The sequence below is a fragment of the Acanthopagrus latus genome, chromosome 2, assembly GCF_904848185.1.
Source record: "Acanthopagrus latus isolate v.2019 chromosome 2, fAcaLat1.1, whole genome shotgun sequence".
NCBI classification, from domain to species: domain Eukaryota; kingdom Metazoa; phylum Chordata; class Actinopteri; order Spariformes; family Sparidae; genus Acanthopagrus; species Acanthopagrus latus.
The window spans coordinates 27565661-27587206 of record NC_051040.1 but is presented as its reverse complement, the minus strand read 5'-3'; the positions used below and the strand labels follow the sequence as shown (position 1 = coordinate 27587206).

Below are 21546 nucleotides of genomic sequence, written 5' to 3'. Positions count from 1 at the left end.
TTGTCCTGAGTACAAAGTTTTCAGTGATTTGCCTGTTGCTGTTTCTGGTACATTAAGATATATTTTGCATAAGAATCTGTAACTAGTATGGCGTTAGAGGCGACTCGCAAGAGACAGAATTAAAACTATAGATATTCTGACAAGGACCATAGCCGTGAAGACTGTGGGAAGAATTTTTGTTTTCAATTTCCAGTTTCTAAAGTAGCTTCCTGTCGGTGCCATCAAACCTGTCTCTGCATCTCTGGACTTTCTCTCAATCTAAGATAACTCTGAGATACTGAGGGGCAGAGAAGGTGATTTCTCTCTGTATCTCTACTCTCAGTGATGTTATCAGTGCACTGCTTGAGACATCAGATTAGATTCTTATTATTCTATTACCATTTCATCGTTATTAACTAACAAGCAACTTATTAACTTGCTGCTGGTTGCCTTGCAATGCAAGCATCCTGACTTTGCTCCAACTATGCAATAAGCTCCAACATTAAAGCATCTCATTAAAAGATTGTTTAAGTGTCATGATACACAATAACCCAGTGACATCATCAGGGTTATTGTCTTAGACTCAACAAAGCTCCTCCACAGCCACAGAAGTGTTCACAGTGGATACTGAGAGATGCAAACAGACAACAGTGTGACAGTAAAGATCTCAGAGGATGGATTGTTCATAAAAGTAGCTGCATCATACCAACATACTGTGCTGGTGCACCACCAACACCACTGTGCCCCTGCAGCATGCTGGAGTCACTTAAACCACATTGTGCTGAACACAAAACATTATTTACTAGAATGGCACACAGTAGAGCGCATACCTCCGCCAAGGCCCAACAGCTCCCCTCTGTACTGACTCATACATACCAGCTACCTTAATATGCCTGACATTTTTCATCAAGATCCATACATTATTCTGTCAGAAATAATCAAAAATGTTGAAAATGGCACATTTCACAGTGTTAAAGAAAGTGAGTAAAACATTCCTGGTTCCATCCTTTTATTTTACAAAACAGTATTGAGTATTTCCAAAAGCTTTCCACTAACTGGGTTAAAAAAGTTTGAATGCCAAACTGTCAATATTTTAGGTAAAGCACTATATAACCAACAGGGTAATAATCAGTTCTACAGTGTAATTAAACTGCAGTTCAACAACACTAACAGGCCAAGACCTGAGAGTTCAATCTCAGCCTGATAGAGCTCAGTATCTGAGTGAATGAGTGCATCAGTGTAGCTGCAGTCTCCCGGCAGCCTCCCGCTGCCTCTGAGCTGTGTACTCCTGTTGATTTCACAATAACACTCTTTTTCCTGAATAAACTTCTGCGAGACTCGCTGTTCACATAACTTTGTTTTTTGGTAATCAGTTGTGTGAATGAGTAGCAGGCTGTGTGTGAAATGATTTAAATGCGGACGCTCTGGGGCAAGAAAAAAATCTGTCATGACAGTGAGTCAACTGTGACTAATTACAGGCCCTGCAGCTCCACGCCCTCCCTCCTCAAAAAGCTGCGAGTTTCTGCAGCACGAAAAATACAATAACATCACAGGCTGCTGAGGAATCCTGCTGAGGAGTTTCAGGCAGCCCGCGCTTGTCCCTGGATGCCTTATTCAGTCCACCTCGTGTGCCAGGCACTATTTGCACATCAAATGTCAATATTTTCTTTAAGTGCCTGGAAGTTGGACTAGTCCAAAGGTTGCTGCGGCTAATAACCTTTCAACAGGGACAAAGGATTCAGGTTTTGACTGACCGGAGTATGTGAAGGCTAATATGAGCAGTCAAGGCGCAAACAGCCTGTATGATAGATCATGACAAGAAATTACTATTTAGTGTTTGTCCTACAAGTGTTATTGTTGTAAGAGAGAAAAAGCCTGCAGACCACAATAAGAGACAAAAACTGATGACATTCCTTTGGGTTAGCTGTCGTCATTGGGGAACTCAGGCAGAGAGAGCTGCAGGGATGACTTCTGCAGGCTAACGTAAAAGTTCGCATCACCCTGGTTCTCTCCACAAAAAGCCATTTTTTGGATTATTGCAGAAAATAATCAAACACAAGTTTACATTTTCTCAGATGAAAACCAATTAGTGTTTTCTGAAGCAAAAAAAATAATCTCTAGCTGTAAAAGGCTAATGTGAGGCTACAAACAGATGACATCACAGTCACACGACTTAAACATCACCACCACTAAGCGTCTTACAACACAATTACTATACAGATTTTCTATAAACTTAATAATGTACAAGTTGTAAAGGTAGAGATAGAATAGTTTGTAACTAAAGTGAGCAGTGAGCAGAGGAGTCTGTGTTCACTATGATGGTGTTTAATGTTTCCGACAGCCTCTGTAATCTCGTTTTGACACTTGCTAGCAACCGCCATTTTTAACACACAAAAGAGCTTTATAATCAAATTGCAGACATTTAATGATGTTTTTATGTGGTAGAACAACATATGTAAATATCTTCAGCCTGTGGTAACCAGACCTTATTTCAGACATTTAACTGAAAACACATTCAAAAAACCCACTGACCGTGAAACAGGGAACTGGAGATGGGCAAATGCTAACTTATTTCTAGGTTTTAGAAAGGCCTCATTCCTGCGGCACTCTATATGCTGCTGCCTTTGAACGAACAATAATCAAAGGAAATTTGAAGTAAAAAAAAAGAAATGAAATCCTGATGTTAGGGGTTAGACATCTCATCGACTAGCCTCTGTAACCAAGTGTTTCTTTACTTGGTCTTTTCAGAAAAAGTCTAACAAGTTTCAGGTGTTTACTATGGAAGTTCTAAAATAAATAGGGATCTATTACATTATTAGTTGTAAGTATTTTAACATTTTTATGATTTTTATTAAGCTACACAATTGGGTATACAAAAAACTATAGAATCCATGAAATAACTTATACATTTTTTTAGTTGTACCGTCTCCTGTCTAAAAAATGTGACCCTCCCTGTTTATTCTCATGGGTCATCTCAAACAGTCAACCTCATGTTTAACCTGCACTGGTCTGTGGGAATGTGTGTTGTTTCAAAGCCACTAAATCTGAAACATCAGAAAAACAATATTAGATTTTTTTCATACAAATACTTGACCTACTTTTGAACCTGACATTAAGGTGTTATACTGTGAAACTCTGTTTCCTCCATCCATAACCCCCCAACCCTAACCTGAGAAACCTGTGAAAACTATATTCTTTTTCTCATTCCGAGCAGACAGTAGATGTCTGTGGGATAACAGTAATTCCTTGATGATACAGACAAAAGGTAAAGACAGTCTGACTTTTCCCTGAAGTTTGAGTAGTGAAAGCTAAGACACTGAATCACAGAATAAATTACAAAGTACTGAGGTCAGAGACTGCAGTACCCTACCCTAGCTCGGGGTTATCTCTTGGACGCTAAGCCTTAACAGGAACACTGATCATTAACTTGAGCTTTTCTAAGTCTATGGCCTTGTAGCATTTAGCAGAGCCCACTTCACTGCAAAGGGTTAAACACAGTGCCAGTGTATAGATTTGGTGCTGCCGACACACTGTTTAACTGCCATGCCTCTATAGGAGGCACCAGAACATGACCCGGTACACGGAGAGGGAGGGCATGTCGTCTCAGTCTCTCAGCTGAGCTGCCTTCACTCAGTCTCACACTTTAAAAAAAAGACCCATTTTGTAATTACAAGCAGGGCAGACAAACGGCTTCTCACGCAGGCACAAACACATATAAAGACTTTTTAAAGGACTTTGTCTCAGCAGTTTCATTCAGACTGGCAGACAAGTTCAAGATGTCTAACACCACTCCCTCCCCCCTCTGTTCAGTTTAGGAAACAACAAACAATGTGGTTGCTATGGACTCATCTGGGCACCCTGAGACCAGCAATTTAGACAGCAGACAGCCAACTTACAGACAGTTCACTGAGATGGTTTACGGGCCTGGTTACTCCTCCTTTTGCAAACAAACATTGAGATACTGCATTCGTGACACTCGTCTTCTCCAGGAGGTCATACACACTGAGGTTGGACCAAACCTTTGCAAGAATATTTACAACATCTCATCGTAAACCGGAACTGTGATAATCAAACTAATGGCAATCTTTTAGATGAGTTAGAATGCACTTGAGGCAGGTTTCTGACCTCAATGAAATCCTCTCACATCACTCTGTAGAAATGTGTTATGTTTGTTACTTGGCTATATAACTACAATTGACCTGACTTCACTTGTAATTTTGAAATCACTTTCCAGATAAAACCGAGAATATTAGCTGAATAAGTGATTAATTGATGATAGAAAATTATTAGACAACGACTTTATCTTTTAAGCAATTTTCCAAGATAAAAACAGCTTTAAAATCCAATAATTTTCAGTTTTTTTCAAACACACCATCAAAAGAATTTGCCTGGCCTCTACAAACCTGTGATGACCACCACAAAAATGACTCAACAGATTCATAGATAAAGAAAACAAAAGACTAACTGGCTGGAGCTCTAGTTCCCCCAAAAATGTGACCCAAAGTGTTACCATGAGTAAAAAATGTTGGTATCTTTGGTTAGTTATATAATCTTAAATTAGTTCATCAAGTACAAAGATGTTCCTGACTCACCAGTCTCTCCATTTCCTGCTCTCGGAGCCTCTCTTCTCGCTGTCGTCGGTGGTACTCCAGCAGCTCGTCCTCGTTGTCACTGATCTCACTGATGCTGTTCTTCCTCTCCCTCATCCCAGGGTGGGGTCTACCTGAAGACATCTTCCGATGGCTCCTGGGGCTGGCTACAGGGGACGAGCCAGGCAGGGACCCCAGACTGTAAGCAGGTGACAGGGAATTCCCAAAGCTCGCCTTCCGTACTCCCGCACCACCACCACTCTCCATCATCATAGAGGTAGGTGACGGACTACGGGCTCGGATCCCCCTGCTGCACGACGGCTCCTCAGATGTAGATCCTGACTTGCGTCGGAGCCTGGGACTCTCAGGGACAAACTTGCCCAGACCTGAGGGGCTATCTGGAGTCCTCAATAGGGGGACTGTCCCCGGGAGAGCCCCTGGGAGAACCGGGACGCCTCTCCGAGCCATTGACGGGCTAAGAGGTGGCAGTTCTCTCATACTGCTGCCCCCTGCACTGCCACCATTCAGCTCCATGTTTCTCCTCGCCATGCGAGGGCTTTCAGGGGGCTGCAGTGAACGCTGATGCTGCTGGAGCGGTGATCCTTGGATAATGTGGACAATGGGGTCCAGGGGAGGCTGGAAGGCTCTGGTGGGTTGGGAAAGCTGCCTGGAGGGGCTGGAGGTTAGGGAGCCATCAGCTACACTGGTCTGCTCTCTGAAAGGGCTGGCAGGCCTTTCCTGGAGTACCATGGTTGTCTTGGTCCTTGGACTAGAGGGTGAAGGGGATGGACAGGTAGGGAATTTGGGAGTGAGTCTGGGGCTACTTGGCACAATGTTTCTACTGCTGAGAGATTCAGTAGAGGACAGAAGAGGGGTCTGTCTGGGGCTCTCTGATCCATCTTGGCCTAGCCCTCTGCGGCTTGGCTTGGGGCTTGGAGGAGCCTCAGTTAGGACCTTCCTCTGCAGCCTGGGGCTTTCCTGAACCTTCTGGCCCACCCCACCACTGCTAAAAGGCAGAATGGTCCGTGGCTGGGGTACAGGCGGAGGCTGGGTGGTGAAGTTGTAGCTAGAGGAGCGTACAGGCACTGGCGGCAGAGACGAACTCTGGTCCTGGGGTCCTCCACTAGGAGACGGGCTGGTAAAGCTCCCACTGCTGGCTGCTGAGGGAGAGGAGAGGGGAGAGAAGGGAGGGGATGTATTCTCATAGCTGGACCCCACAGACATGGCCCCTGGGCTGGTGGGAGGGGACAGCAGATACCGGCCCCCTCCATTCACCATGGGAGACAGAGGGGAGTGGGGAATGGCCTGGCCCCCAGGGGGCTTTTTGCCCTCCGATGAAGAAGGCTGGGGATCATCCATGACTAGGGAGTCCATGATGTCCTGGAGGTCCTTCTCAATAGAGCTGACGATTGCACTATGCTCAGACTGGACTCTCTCTCCAGGAGCTGGGGGAGACTGGACTGGACTGGCCTGGTGATTCCCATTGACAAAGCTCTCCGAGTCTGCAGGAAAGAAGACAAAACATGTGTCAACAGGATTGTGGGTAAAAAATACAATATGGTCATGTTAACATTTAGTGCAACCATGTCTGAATGGGGAGACAAAATTATCCTCAGACATAAGAATCAAAACTCAACCATTTCAAATAGTCAACATTACAATATGTTGGAATGGTCTTACTTCATTCAAAGCAAAGGTACAACAAAGATAATTAGGCTGCCCAAGATTTGGTGTGCCTCAAAATGTAGCCTCAAGAGAGCAATCATTCTGCTGGGGTCCAGACGCTAAATAACACTCGCTCTTCCAACAAATATGTTGGCCCTGACTATGCAATATCATCGGGCAAGGCAGAGCATTGGTCAATCAGATATGTTCTGGGTCGCATTCTCGGTAGATTACTTTGTAACAGTACAGTACATATTTACTGTTTCACAGCATCATACACCATTTCTGTATTGTTTTGCTCCCTTAAAACTCGGACAGAGTGTAATACAGCATTAGCTATTGATTACAAATCATCCTTAAGGTCTTGTCCAAATCTGCTTAATGACCTCACCTTACCTGTCTTTCCCTAGAGGTCGTCATGAAGGTGATAAAATGGGCAGTGAAATTACATGCATGGTTACAACTCTGACATCGGTCTATTTGGTCAGATGTTTCCTGACAGCAAGCCAACCTCTATCCCCAAATGTAACCTTGCTACTTCTAACTGAGATGTGTAAAAATCATCATCACCAGCCCAGGGTATAAGCTGTGAAAGACAGGTAAGCATGAGGACAGAGGAGGGATCATTGGTGAGGAAAGAAGATAGGACACTTGAGATGAACCGATCGACAGGTCTGTGGACTGGCTAGAGAACAGGAGAAAATGTGCCTACATAACCCAATTACTGTGTGGCCCGAAAGCAACGTAGGACGCAGGCCGGGTAATCTAATCTTAACTGTCTCTCTCTACTGTCAGCATAGTAGATTACAACAGAAACTCATGGCCACGTGGGAGATTCACCAGCGTGGCCCGGAGGCAGGGATCACAGCACAGACCAGGTTTCATTAATGCTGAATGAAATCTGTTCAAATGGATGTGTTGATAATTGCAGCCTGGACCCATCAGTGCAAACACTGACAGAAGACAGGAGAGTAGAGCTGTGACGTCTAACAGCAACGTAATAACATTAGAAATCATAAAAAAAAAATGACGGCATGATCGAGCAAATGACATCACAGACGTTGGAAGAGAACAGAACAGACTGTCTCTTCGTGGAGATGATGTCAGAGAGACATCTCCCAAATAGCAAAACTGCTCTAAAATATAGAGGCTTCACAAATAAAACATTAGATGTGCTTGTTCTACAGAGATGGGAGCAGCTTCCTGTCCTCTCCCCTGTAATGACACTGCCATACAATGAGGCTCTGCCTTCATGACAGCCTGGCCACACTCAAGCCTGACAACATTTACATACAGCATAACGATCTGCGCGCTGTCACAATACAGCATCCTATCCGCTGAGCAGCGCATCAATGTCAATGTCACGTCGTCTCACAGACAACAAACCGGCGTCATTATGTACAGTCAAAGCGGGGGGGGTAAAAGCTACCGTTTGCTCAGAGGAAACCTTTGCAATGATGTCATGGGAAACACTGTCGTCTCGAGCACACCAAGCCAAACTTCATTTAAAAATCAAGCGATTTAATGTAAGCTTGCGTGTCGGTTAAACTGAGAGTCTGAGATAATTGCTTTTTGAGACGTTTTGTTTCATGCAAGGACTTCTACAATACGGCGTCGATACCACCGGTAATATGCTACATTTTCCTGAAGCATATGGTTGATCCGTCTGTAATTTCCCCACATTTTCCCTCCTCAGAACGCACTGTGATATTGTGACCACAGCGAAGAAAAAATGATTGTTTTACGGAAACAGGGACATATTTGTGGACCACCTGTGTGCTGAATAATTGATATAATTAAAAGGAATCGCATCAAGTATGTGCCGAGGTCCTGTGATGTGTGCACCTTTCCAGAATAGCAAAAGAACATTAAACCGATAGATTTTGAATGGAGTTTGGCGTGTGACCGGTTCGTATCGGTTCCCTTGCTCACAGCTCAGGCATTAAGCAATAGGGTTACTCACATGAAGGAATAAAACTGCGACCCGGTCAGTTTCGGTGCGGTTCACCTGCTACATGACACACACAGAGGCCCACATCCTCCGGACACCGGTTACCACCCGGCTGTGTCGGAGCCCCGCCGTGCCTGGCTCCACACACACCGAGGGAGATATGGAGATCCAGCACCGAGGTGATACTTCAGCCGGGGGTTGGGGTGCTAGGCACCGCCGCTGCTTACCGTACCACTGTCGTCCAGCTAGTTACAACGTGACGCCGCTTTTCCGGTGAGGACTTTCAAGATAAAATCACAACAGACTCAAGAGTCCACGTTTAATATACTTTACTGAGACTGTTATCGAAAACGATTGCGCGACGCATACTATGTCTCTGTTTATGTGCCATAAATTAAAAATGTAAGTCTACACATGACCTCTGGAGCTCTCTGAAACTGTCCACTCTCGATATATCAGAAAATATATCTTATTTTGAAGGTAAATTCGTCTTACTTCCGGTGTGATATCCACCTATTTGACGTCGCTCTTCCTGTGCACAGTGATGTGAACTACTGCGAGATTTACAGCTCTGCTCTAACGGGTCACAGCAGTGGATTTTTCGGCCTGTCACTGTTACTGTCTTCACGAAGCAGATGTTGACGCTTTTAACTGAGAAGACAGAGAAAGCATCAAGAGAATACTCTTCTGAACTACAAACCATGGACTACACTGTTGTCATCCACAGTGTGATCCTCAGGTCAGTGTTCTGTTGCCATGTGAAAAGAGTTTTTGATGGAACTTCATTCATTTGAAATAAACAGTGATTTGTGTGAAGATGTCAGTCTGCAAACACACAATGTCAAGTGAAGCCACAACCACATTCCACTGGACCAACAACTTATTTGAACACACTGAGCTTTGGTAACCTTCAAAAGCCATCAAAACATACAGTATTTCAAAACCATGATGGAGGAATTATTCAGAGCCTTAGTAGGAAGACTGCAGTATCAAAATGCCACTTAAAGCTTCAGTGTGTAGGATTTCTGTGACATTCCGACTGAATGTCATACCCTGCCTCTACAGCGGCTGCAAAAAAAAATAACAAAATAAAAAAATAAAAAAAACATGCAAATGGCCCTCTCTATGGCCGGTGTTATGTTTGTTCATTCTAGGCTACTGTAGAAACATGAAGACACAACACAGTGAACTCTGTGGAAGAGGAAATCATTCTAAGGTTAAGAAGGCAAAACAATTATTATCTACAGGTGATTACACACTAGTGAAAACATGATTATAAATGTTATATTTAATTTCTGCCAATATTAAGGTATCAAAGCAAGCTAGGGGGAGGTCAAGGTGGAAGTATTCATAAAGCAGAAGAATGGCCACTATGAGCATTACATTATGACATACGGTAATATGTTATAATATGTATATGACTATTGAGATGGAGCACATTTCTAACTATTTCTTTTTTTTTTGGTTCTTTGTTTTGGGCCTTTGTATGGCTTCATTGATAGGACAGCTTAAGAGATAACAGGAAGCAGGGTGAGGGGGGGGGCTGACATGCAGGAAAGGGCCCCAGGCCGGAACTAAGAGCCCGGGGCCACTTCAGCAAGGACAAAGCCTCTGTACATGGGATGCCTGCTCTACCAACCGCGCGAATGGTTGCCCTCATTTTAACTACTTCACACAGTCTCCTGTTATATACCGGGCAGCTGGATCAACAGCAGTGCATCTTATTTTCTAATATGTGTAGCCTGAACACATCCCACTCATCAGTTCTAAGTGCAGTTAAAATATATTAGTTCATTGAGTTAATCAAAACAAAGAACTTTGGAAGAAGTTAAGTGGAGAACTGGAATGTTCTATGTGTCTGTGTTTTGCTCTCTGGCTGAACTTTTCCATAAAAAAGTCTGACGGGAAACCATTGATCCAATATGATGAGATATTAGAGGGGATAAGGGATTTTCCTCATGTGGGTTTAAACTGGTTTGGAAATGAAAAATGAAGCTGCAGGAATGAGGTGCTGAAAGTCAGAAAGATTCTGTATTTGTTGTCCAGAAGTGTCCGGTCCCGTTTTATTGACGAGCACTTTGAACATGAGAGATTCAACATGTGGTGGTGCCATTCTGCAACCACAATAACAATCAGCTGCATCCCGAGCATTCAGCTCCTCCTTCAGTACCGCTTTCTGCAGACTGTCAAGCAGCCAGTGACAGACTCAGCAGCCAAATCGCAGGAAGATAAAAGGACATCAACTGAAAAGGATGGTGGCTGGGCACAGGAAGGGGCTGGAGGGGGAAACCCAGGGAGGGCAGACAGCAGAATGGAACTGGAGCTTTATAAATAGTCTCTGAAAAAGATACTGTAACTGCAGCCGTTGGCCACTTTAAGTTAGCAGCTCGGAGCCACAAAAGCCTTCTCCTGGCCTGACAGAGAGGCACGGGAAACGTCCAATCAGTGAAGAGGTGGTAGCTGAGAGACGGCTGGCTGAAGACAGCTGGTCAGCAGGCCGTCACCGACCGGGCAAAGCTCGCCAAAACTAAACAGCAGACAGGTGAATGTGACCGGCATCGCAAAAGAAACGGCCACTGCAGTGTTTCAAAACCAAGGAACATGTTTCTCTCTACCTTTCCCAGATTTAGGTTATCTTATTGTTTGAGATATTGTCATGTGTTACTCACCTCACTAACTAAATGTGAAAAGCATGACCTTTTCTATGTGATGCATGCTTAATAGTATTACATTTTATACAAATTGTATTATTTATAGTGGACAGGCTCTTTATACAGGCGAATTCAGGGGCATCCATAACTGGAACTAACACAATCCGACAGTCACCTTTTTCCACAAGTTGTACTCCATCATAGATAGCATCCATCCATTGTCTGTATCCGCTTTATCCCTTTTATTGGGTTGCAGTATGTATTTGCACCAATTCAGCCTCAATGAATACATTGTTTTTGCTGTCTCTAAGCAGGGTGCTTCCTGGACAAGTCGCCAGCTCATCGCAGGGCCCTCACTGATGGCAGAGGCTGCCATGCAAGGTGTCAACCGCACATCAGGTGCATTTTGGGGTGCAGTATCTTGCCTGAGGACACTTTGACACGCAGTTCAGCTCAGCCCGGAGCTGGGATTTGAACCAGTGACCCTCTGATCACTAGCCAACCTGCTCTAACCTCCGACAACCAGCACAGAAAACAAACAGGTGAAGTTTCTTATTTCCTACGAATTATACAGTTGTTAATATAAATACATTGTTGTGGGTTATTTGTGAAGATAAGTACAGAGGTATAAACATTAGATAATGGAAGAATGTATACTAAGTCATATGTTTACAGGATACAGTTCAAACCTGAAGGAACAGAAATGAGCCAAAATTTGAACCTCTTACGTCCAATAAAAAAAAATAACTGGAACGTGTAGGTGGAATATGATATGCAGCGTGCTGTATACATCCATACTGCCACCTCGTTCCCGTATCAGAAATGCCTCTGATACTGCCAAAATGCTGGAATCAGTAGGTTATTTTGTTGTTTGGGTTTGTTGTTTTTTTATGACACACTTGTATCGGATCAGAACTCTGTACCGGCCGATATAAAAAGTTGTGTGGAAAAGGATAAATGGTATCTGCACATTTGTATCTAATACTACCAATGTGACAGGCTCTTCTACTCAAAAAGATTATAGTGTACGACAATCCTACTCTGTCTTTAAAACTGTAACACCCAGCGCAGGTATTTCAAGTGGGCACCGATTAAGATTTAACTGCCTAATAGTACAGTACCTGAATGCAGTGAATCAGCAGGTTTCAGCCCTGATGTAAGTGCACTATAAATTGATGTAAATGTTTTATTTCAGACAGAGAAGCTGGAAAATGCGTGTCCTTATAAAAAACAAAGTCAAAGGCGGTTTTGCCCTCGGTGATAGCTCAGAGTTTATACACAGATAACAAGTGTTATTTGTAGATATGACAGATATGCCCAGATTATCATGGGAGTGGTATAAGCAGGTCTCATCTGAATGCAACCTAGGAATGCATAATTGGGGAAAATGGTACGTTTCTAAACAACGGAAGGCTTTCATTACTGGATCAGGAAGTCGGCAGCAGCCAGCATGCCTGTGTGCTAAACTTATCCCCCAGTGGCAGGCAGCATCATCAGTAACAGGAGGGAAATAACAAGATGCTATGACAGACCGCTGGTGGTGCAGCTAGCCAAGAAAAGGTAGTGCCAGGAGGAACACACACACACACACACATGCAAGCAGCTGAAAACTTTGCCTGGAGACGCAGAGGAATGAGATGCTCATAAAACATGCATGGTGTTAACTCCAGCTCCGGGTCCCAGCTGGGCACCCGTCAGCCTGCAGGGTTCAACGGGTGCTGCAATCTTAAAGGCTGATGCTTACAACAACGGGCTTGTAACAGAGCCGCAAACAGGCAGAGTCGGCAATTTAAAGGAACAGTCCACCCAAGAAGCAAAGTTCAGTCATCATCTACTCCATCCATATCCGGTGAAGTTTTGTAGTCCGCAAAACATTTCTGGAGCTTCACAGCAAAACAGCGTTCTCCTCAACAAGTGATTTAGATGGAGACTTAAACAGGAAAACCACCCCAATGAAACATCAAATGGCTCCACACTGCTGTAATCCAAGTCTCAAGAAGCCCAGAGATCACAAACTGATCTAAAAAGATGTTATTTACACCCTCAGCCTCAGCATGCGGTCGAACTCGTGCATCCACTTCAGACTGGGGCAGGCTAAGGCTTTTAGCTTAGCAGCTGCAGTGAAGATTTCAGCTTAAGAAAGGTGGAAATTACATCTTTTCGAGACAATTTTGGCTCTCGGGGCTTCTGAAGACTTGGATTACACTTGATGAGTTGTACGGAGCCATTTTCATACTTTAATACTCTCAGACCCGAGAGGTAATTGAAACCAGCTTGGCACATTATTTGGGTGGTTTTACAGCTCTTACTGTAACAGAACTCAAAACGTCATGTCTTAAAAGTGAGAAAAAAAAACTGTGAATGAGTAAAATAAAACCAAAATCTGCCAAAATAAGGAAAAATTGCACATTGTTACTACACTAAAACCATATATTCCCCCACTACTGTAGATGATGCAGACTGCCCTGTGCCTCCACACTTCCTCCACCCTTGCCAGGCGACAACGTAGGAGAAATGCTGAGGGTTTACTGCTGAGCAAACATCCACCTGTAAAACACACGGCCCCGCCGCCCCACCTCACCACCCGTCTGCTGGGGTCTGCAACAATCCAACCCATTCATTCACAGTGGCCAAGCTGAAACTGGAACTTCGGAAGACAAACAGTCTTTTTAGGCTTTATTATTCATGTGACAAAGGGTCAGTGTGTCTTCGACCAGTCTGGGCCTCCACTGGTTGTGCAAGAAGGAAAACCCTGACATGATGTTTCTGGTAACGCCGCTGAAAATACAGTGAAGCAGTGAACGGAGTGATACGTATGCATGCATGATCACACGTACCTGGACATAGTCTGTAGTCCCCGGTGGAGACACTCCCTCCCTGCGGCACCATGCTCTTCATCCTGAAGGCTTCTTCAGGGTGGTTGAAGCGGAAGTAGGCTGACTGGCCAAAACACAGCATGCAGCCTGGAAAACAGCAAATTCATCATTTGTATTTTGTTTAAGTCTCACAGAAGGAACTTACAACATTAACAGCAAAGTTCTGTGACTCATTTAGTGTGTGTGTGTGTGTGTGTGTGTGTGTGTGTGTGTGTGTGTGTGTGTGTGTGTGTGTCTCTAAACTGAAAGAAACGTGGCACCACAACATAGTGACGTAAACCAAAGTGTGAGCAAGGCGTACCAGAGCACATAATGATAATTTAACCAAGAGAACTGTCAGTTGGAGTTGGATGAGAGGACTGATATAGTCTTGGTCTGTATGCTAAATAAGAAGCTAAACCCAGAGAGATATTGGCTTAAGCATGAAGATTGGGAACATGGAGGAGCTTGCCATTTCTAACCATTTCCTGGTTCTAGCTTAATATTTACTGTCCTCTTTTAGGTCTCAGGGATGGAGTAAATAAGTTTGTTTCCAAAGGAACAATCAGCTTGTGTGTGTGACTCTTAATAGCATGTGGCCAACAGTGGGCAGAGACACAGAGGGCTGTTCTCATAGGAGCAGGCATAGGAGCTGTTCTGACAGCATCAGGAGTGAAAGCAGCGCAAAGTGCTCAAACAGTGAACCACTGAGCATGCAGGCTGTGCTGACTCAGACAACACTGTGATCACCGTCATCGACACCAAAGAGAAACAAAGCGTGAGGGCACAGCCCAAGTCACAGCGTGAGAGCGATGGATGACGCCGAGCTCACAAATGGACATGGGAGAGATTGCAGCCAATCTCAAAGAGGGAGATCATTGGATATCAGTTTGGAACAAAATGAGATATTCCTAATTTGCACAAAAACCTATATTTGTATTTACATTTTGAAATCTCGAGACATGTTCTTTCCTCTCTGGGAAGCGGGAGGCTGCATCTGAAGTGGAAATTAAATTTTAATCAGGCGAGGAAAACATCCCCAACATCAAATAAGTCTGTCTCTCTGGCTAAATGAAATCCCACTGGTTTACACAGCAGGGCTATCTGATGTGCCTCGCCCCGACATCCTGCTTCTACAGGAAATACATCCAATGAAGGAGATAAGATGCTTTAAATATGCTGTTTGGTGGTTATTTAGGCCTACAGTAAACAAAGTGATGTGACTAAATCCAAGCAACATTCAATTTGTGGGATGTTTATTAGATATGGCAGCTGTGCCGGTCCACACAGCCCAGAGCTCAGCTCAGCTTTTCAGGTCATAGAAACTGCTGTCACCTCACCATCGTCAGGCTGACGGTAGCATACACTTCCATTTGTTGCCATTACGTGTTGATAATACACGGAGTGCTGTTATAAGACAGTTAATGCACATGATGCTACTATTTTAAGCTGCACTAATCAATACTTTTGTGATAACAATAAACTAATGGATCTGGGTCAAGTCAGTAAAAAAAACTGCAGTCATAATTTGCGGTCATGTACAGAATCAGTGCTCTGCAGTGTCTCCCTCCACCGTTCTGTACCAGCTCAGCTCGCTCACACAAGTGAGAACAAGTGAGAGAACGATGGAAAACCAACCAGGAAGATGATGGAGTCGAGTCAAGCTGTAACTCGCAGTGGAAATACTGCATGGCAATAGAACCATCACACACACAGTCCTCTCGTTGTTGTGGTGAGCTGAAGAAGTGCACAAACACGACTCCATATGAATGATAGCGTTGCCTCATATCTGTGTAGATTAGTGTTTCCTAGCTGGTTTGACAAATCAGCTTTAAAAAGTGACGTCAGTGTCGTGTCGGTTTTCAGTTACAGGCGCTCACAAACTGTTTCCATCGTTCACTATTACACAACAAACACACTCCGTCTCTAAGGCGTTATCAATCGAATCCACTTACCATGCTGGGTTGAAACGTCAAAGCACGTAACACACATAACTAACTGAGCCCCTTTCATGTGCCACCAGCTCAATACAAGATAAGCAATCTCATGTTTATTGCTTTCTCAATATAGCACCATTGTCCCGCCGCGATACGAGGGACAGGTCTTCCGCCGCAGGCAGAGATAAGATCCCTGCCTGTCGTCAGTAGAGAACACGAGGCCTGAGGTGAAGACACAACCTCCTCCATTACACAGGAGGCTGCAGTGATGGACGGCAAAAGCCTACCTGCCTTTTTCACCTTGGACGGACACACACCGACAGCTTAGGAGGAAACCACCTGATTACATCATGGGCTGAGTGACGATGATGGGGAAAAAGGTGTTTGTTCAGCTTGCTCAGGTGGTGTTACACGCAGCCTATAGACCAGTTTGTCCAGAAAATACAGTATATATACACTATATTACCAAAAGTATTCGCTCACCTGCCTTTACTCATTCTATGAACTGAAGTGCCATCCCATTCCTAACTCATAGAATTCAATATGATGTCGGTCCACCTTTTGCAGCTATTACAGCTTCAACTCTTCTGGGAAGACTGTCCACAAGGTTGAGGAGAGTGTTTATAGGAATTTTTGACCATTCTTCCAAAAGCGCATTGGTGAGGTCACACACTGATGTTGGTCGAGAAGGCCTGGCTCTCAGTCTCCGCTCTAATTCATCCCAAAGGTGTTCTATCGGGTTCAGGTCAGGACTCTGTGCAGGCCAGTCAAGTTCATCCACACCAGACTCTGTCATCCACGTCTTTATGGACCTTGCTTTGTGCACTGGTGCACAGTCATGTTGGAAGAGGAAGGGGCCCGCTCCAAACTGTTCCCACAAGGTTGGGAGCATGGAATTGTCCAAAATGTTTTGGTATCCTGAAGCATTCAATGTTCCTTTCACTGGAACTAAGGGGCCAAGCCCAGCTCCTGAAAAACAACCCCATACCATAATTCCTCCTCCACCAAATTTCACAGTTGGCACAATGCAATCTGAAATGTACCGTTCTCCTGGCAACCTCCAAACCCAGACTCGTCCATCAGATTGCCAGATGGAAAAGCGTGATTCATCACTCCAGAGAACGCGTCTCCACTGCTCTAGAGGCCAGTGACGGCGTGCTTTACACCATTGCATCCGACGCCTTGCATTGCACTTGGTGATGTGTGGCTTGGCTGCAGCTGCTCGGCCATGGAAACCCATTCCATGAAGCTCTCTGCGTACTGTACTTGGGCTAATCTGAAGGTCACATGAAGTTTGTAGCTCTCTAGCAATTGACTGTGCAGAAAGTCGGCGACCTCTTTGCACTATGCGCTTCAGCATCCGCTGACCCCTCTCCGTCACTTTACGTGGCCTACCACTTCGTGGCTGAGTTGCTGTTGTTCCCAAACGCTTCCATTTTGTTATAATAGAGCTGACAGTTGACTGTGGAATATTTAGGAGCGAGGAAATTTCACGACTGGATTTGTTGCACAAGTGGCATCCTATGACAGTTCCACGCTGGAATTCACTGAGCTCCTGAGAGCGGCCCATTCTTTCACAAATGTCTTGTTTCACAGTCTGCATGCCTGAGTGCTTGAATTTAGACACCTGGGGCCAGGCCAAGTGATTAGAACACCTGATTCTGATCATTTGAATGGGTGAGCGAATACTTTTGGTAATATAGTGTATATATATATATGCTAATATTCTATTCAGACTGCGCATCCTGTGCAGGTCCCACACCTATCTAATGTTCAAGTGCTCCATACGCAGGGACAGCACTGACAGGGAGACGTCTTGCTGTGAGGTGACGGTGCTCACCATGGTGGAGCAGCAGCTGTTCTATAATGAACAGAATTCAATGAGCTTTTGTCAGTTTGCTCATTGTGGTTGACAATGCTATCAAGAAAATTAGGTGGATGTTCAGTAGTGAGACCGTATGACAGATGACTCAACTCATCTCACCTGTACCTCTTGTTTGGGAGGCACTCGTATTTTTTTTTTCCGTCATGCAATTATGAAAAACATCAAATAAACCAAGCAATTGATTTTTTTGGAGAATACATTTTAGTGTCCAACCAGCATAGCCACAGACCTGGTGCCCCTTCCTGATGTTTCAAGACATTGACACTGCTACAGACAGTTCCCCCTCCTGTGCACAGACATGTGGTCTGCTCAGTTAGTTAGTTGGGACTTCATCAGCTTGTGAAGAACTGCTGACTTGAACAGCGGTGGTGGTGTGAAGCACCAGTTCAGTTGATACTTTACGCTGGTGCAGTAAATGCCACATGCCTACATGATCCACTTAAAGGCTGCACTCTGCTTATTTGCATTAGTATGAGTTTTTGCACCAACACTTTGTGTATGGGGAGTGAAGAAAAGAGGCCCGTTTTTAACATTTCCATCAGCGTTTCCTTCGGTGGTTACAACACCATCCTCAACATAATTTTGGTCAGTATTTTCCACAGCTCAGATTGTTTCTGTGGATATTTGGAAGATGAGTACACCATTAGTCTGGTCATGAAAGGGGAAAAAACAAAAAAAAAAGATGCTGAATAGGGCATTTGAAAGCAGTCATCAGGATGTTAATACCGCGGTCTGCAGAGCCACGTCAGCTCAGCCGCCGTGTCTTCATGCTCTCCGCTGCAGCAGTCATCCGACTCCCTCACCTAGCTCCTGTTTCCTCTGGATCCTGCCAGCAGCGCTCTCCTGCCTCCGCCTCCCTGACTCACTCACGGCACACACCCCTACATCTGACTTGCACCAACATGATCTCCCCGGTGAAGATCAATTCAGTCACTTCCAACCAAAATGTTGGTTAAAAGAACGTAGCTTGAAGCGCCGTCTGTCTGACACAGTCATGACAAACTCATCTCTCACGCTGAGATCTGGGGGGGTTTGGCGACGGCTCTGTTGCACTCTGTCGTTTTTACTCAGCAGTTCTGTCAGACAAAGAGCTTATGTGTTCAAGGGTCTGGGAAACAATGATGGAAAAAAGTTTATAACTGCACCGCTGACAATTAATGAAGGCTACACTGTAGAAGAGAAACCCCAAAAAACACATCAAAGTTCTGCTGGTGCCAACAAATACGGTAAAATAACTCATAAAGACAGTCATTTTTCAAAATCAAATGATAGTTTTAGTTTTAATTTGACATGAGATGTTCCGACACTGTTCAAGTAACCTTAAAGTATGTACCACAATAATACATACATATCGCATAATATTAGTTGTGTTTTAGTCCATATTAGTCCAGTTTTTAGTTCATAAAAAAAAAAATGTATGAAAAAAATACTGTATATTTACAATAGTCTCGCATCCCTAAAACACTTTATTTTCATTTTTGTAAAACTGGTAATCAGGTTCACATTAACAACAATGTACGGTGCCTGTGATCCCGTGATTCTACAGCTGTATCAGCTAATGTGAAGTGGTTTGATTGTATAGGCCCATTTATTGTATCAATGATTCATATTTCAGGGTTTGTCTGTAGAAAGCCTTTAACTACATCATGTGATAGCCTTGTATAATCGTGCAGAAACATACAGTGTGTATGTCCCGTCAGCCTTGACTGTACTTTGAGAGAACTAATAGCCTAGCCAACATGCTTGAACTAAGATTGCGAAGATGGTAAACATTTTGGGTTAACTGCTTAATATTAGCATGTCGCTGTCATTGTTGCATGGTTAGCAGGCTGCTGTTAGCATTTAGCTTGTGGCACTGCTAACTGCAGCCTCACAGAGCTGCTAGCATGACTGGAGACTGTAGACTTTGTTTCTGACACAAAATCATGGCTTCCTGTTACACTGTAGATAATACATGGCACTCTGTTGTGTTGTCAACCCACCTCCTTCGAATTTCATTTTAGTTAGCTAGTTAATTTCATAATTTTTCGTTAACTGTTCAAGTTTTAGCTTACTACACACAACATACCTTTGCATCTTAACACTTGAGAATTCTGGGCAAACAAGAACTGTCACATCCAAGTGAAGATAAAGTTTAATAAACTTAATAAACTAAGACTTATTCTGGCACTACACACATATTTCCTTAATGCTGAGAGCTTAGCAGAGTGTTGACTGATACTCGTGCATTCATCCAGCATATGTAACTGCACCAACAACTTCCATAGTGTCTGTGAGTGAGTCGCAGTAAGGCTCAGTGTTGGTGTTACTGTGTGGAGCAGCAGGCCTCAGCGGTGCAGAGGGAGGCTGCTGCAGGCTGATGGATGAGAGAGGACGTTTCTCTTTCTCTGCACTGTTCTCTCAGCACAAACTGCTGCTGGCAGCTGACACTCACTGCTGCCCCAGAGGGAGGCTGACCCTGCACCTCAGCAGCCTACAGGCCTGTGTGTGTGTGTGTGTGTTTGTGTGTGGTCACTGACAGGAGAGAGAGAGGCCACCAGGGATCGGCATATGATGACTCAACAAAACAGAGCACACACACATACTGTGTGCACAGAGAAGCTCCTGCTCATTCAGGAACAGTGGTGGTGTGTACCGCCGTGAACTGTGGGACTGTATTGTCTTCTGTAATGATGACAGGATGCAGTGGAAGCTTACGGCATTCAATGAAGTCTACTCACTTATTTAATTGTGTTTTTTTGAAGTCCATTTCTGCTCAGTGAAAACCATGTATCTCAACATGTGGTGATTTTGAACCATCTAGCTCTTTAAGGAGCAATACGTAACATATATGAGGACACTTTTAGACCTGGCACAGGGATGTATGTCGGTGGTGAGGGGAGTTAGTTTCCTCTGCAGAGTGAGACACTTGGAGATTCATGTCAGAGCAGAGTCAGTGGGAAACAGCAGCAGCTACAGTGGTGAGCTAATTTAAATCAGTCATATGCCAATTCGGCAGACATCACTCAACCCTATCAGCATGTCCCACTTACACCATATATCATACACACTTCACCACAAATATACATTTTATGTTCTATTACAATATGTATACACAAGGGTGAACCAAGGATGGGCATTATGACCTCAAAATAAGATCACAGTATTTTTAGGCTATATCCCAATACACAATATATATTTTCTAATCACAATATTTCTGACTAAAAGAACTCAATATCAAAAATGTTCTATTGATACCCTGTCAAAATATTAACACGTGGAGTCGTTTAATCAATAATCATCCATAATGTAGATATAATGACAAAATAGGTAAAGACAAGTTTGGTGAGTTGAGGAAATGACATCACTTCACTGTAATGGGCCTTTAACACCAGAGAACACTTTGTGTCATATCTACATAATCACATCCAAAATCTAAAACCATACATGTATGTATGATAGCAGCATCTATTGCTCAGCCCAGTGGAAACCCTACACACTGGGCCCTTCATCAGTGGCTGTCTACAGCAGCATGTGTATTGGAGACAAGATGTATTAATGTGCATGAACTAACCAAAGATCAATGAGTATCGACCAGTGGTTAAAGATGAGGAGGATTCAGACAATGTTCTGCCAACACAGAAAATCTGAGCAGCATTCACCTGACTGCTGCTGCTGCAAACTGAGCCTCCCCCCTGCTGCTGCTTCTCAAAGATGACACCCTCATGCCCTCATGCTCTACATCTCCAATCTCAATAAGCACATCCCAACATGACATTTGCCGTTTTACTTCTACTTTTCATTAACTCACCTATCATGACATTTGGAAAAGAAAACGGGCAGTAGATACAACCAAAACTGACCTTTAAACATTTACGGTTGAATCACAAATCAACGCGCTCATACATGCAGCTGAACACCTGCTATTCTCCTCATCAGCTTATGTGCTTTAAGCTTTCAGTGAAACGCCGTCGCTCAATTCCATCACTGGCAGTCTCTTGATGCCAATTAGCGCTCATCAATTCAGCCATTACGACACCACGCAGCTACTCATC

The 21546-nt window shown here is 44.0% G+C and overlaps 1 protein-coding gene across 10 annotated transcripts in view; it reads right to left on the bottom strand.

Moving 5' to 3' along the window:
- The window catches only part of phldb1b (pleckstrin homology-like domain, family B, member 1b), a 116795-nt gene that overhangs the window by 42003 nt on the left and 53246 nt on the right, over positions 1-21546 (bottom strand). For all 10 annotated transcript variants that reach the window (XM_037119269.1, XM_037119278.1, XM_037119296.1 and 7 more), the window contains 2 exons: positions 13673-13798; positions 4572-6070 (listed from right to left, as the gene is read on the bottom strand). In XM_037119269.1, coding sequence (XP_036975164.1) covers positions 4572-6070; positions 13673-13798 — 1625 coding nt within the window. The remainder of the gene's footprint in view (positions 1-4571; positions 6071-13672; positions 13799-21546) is intronic.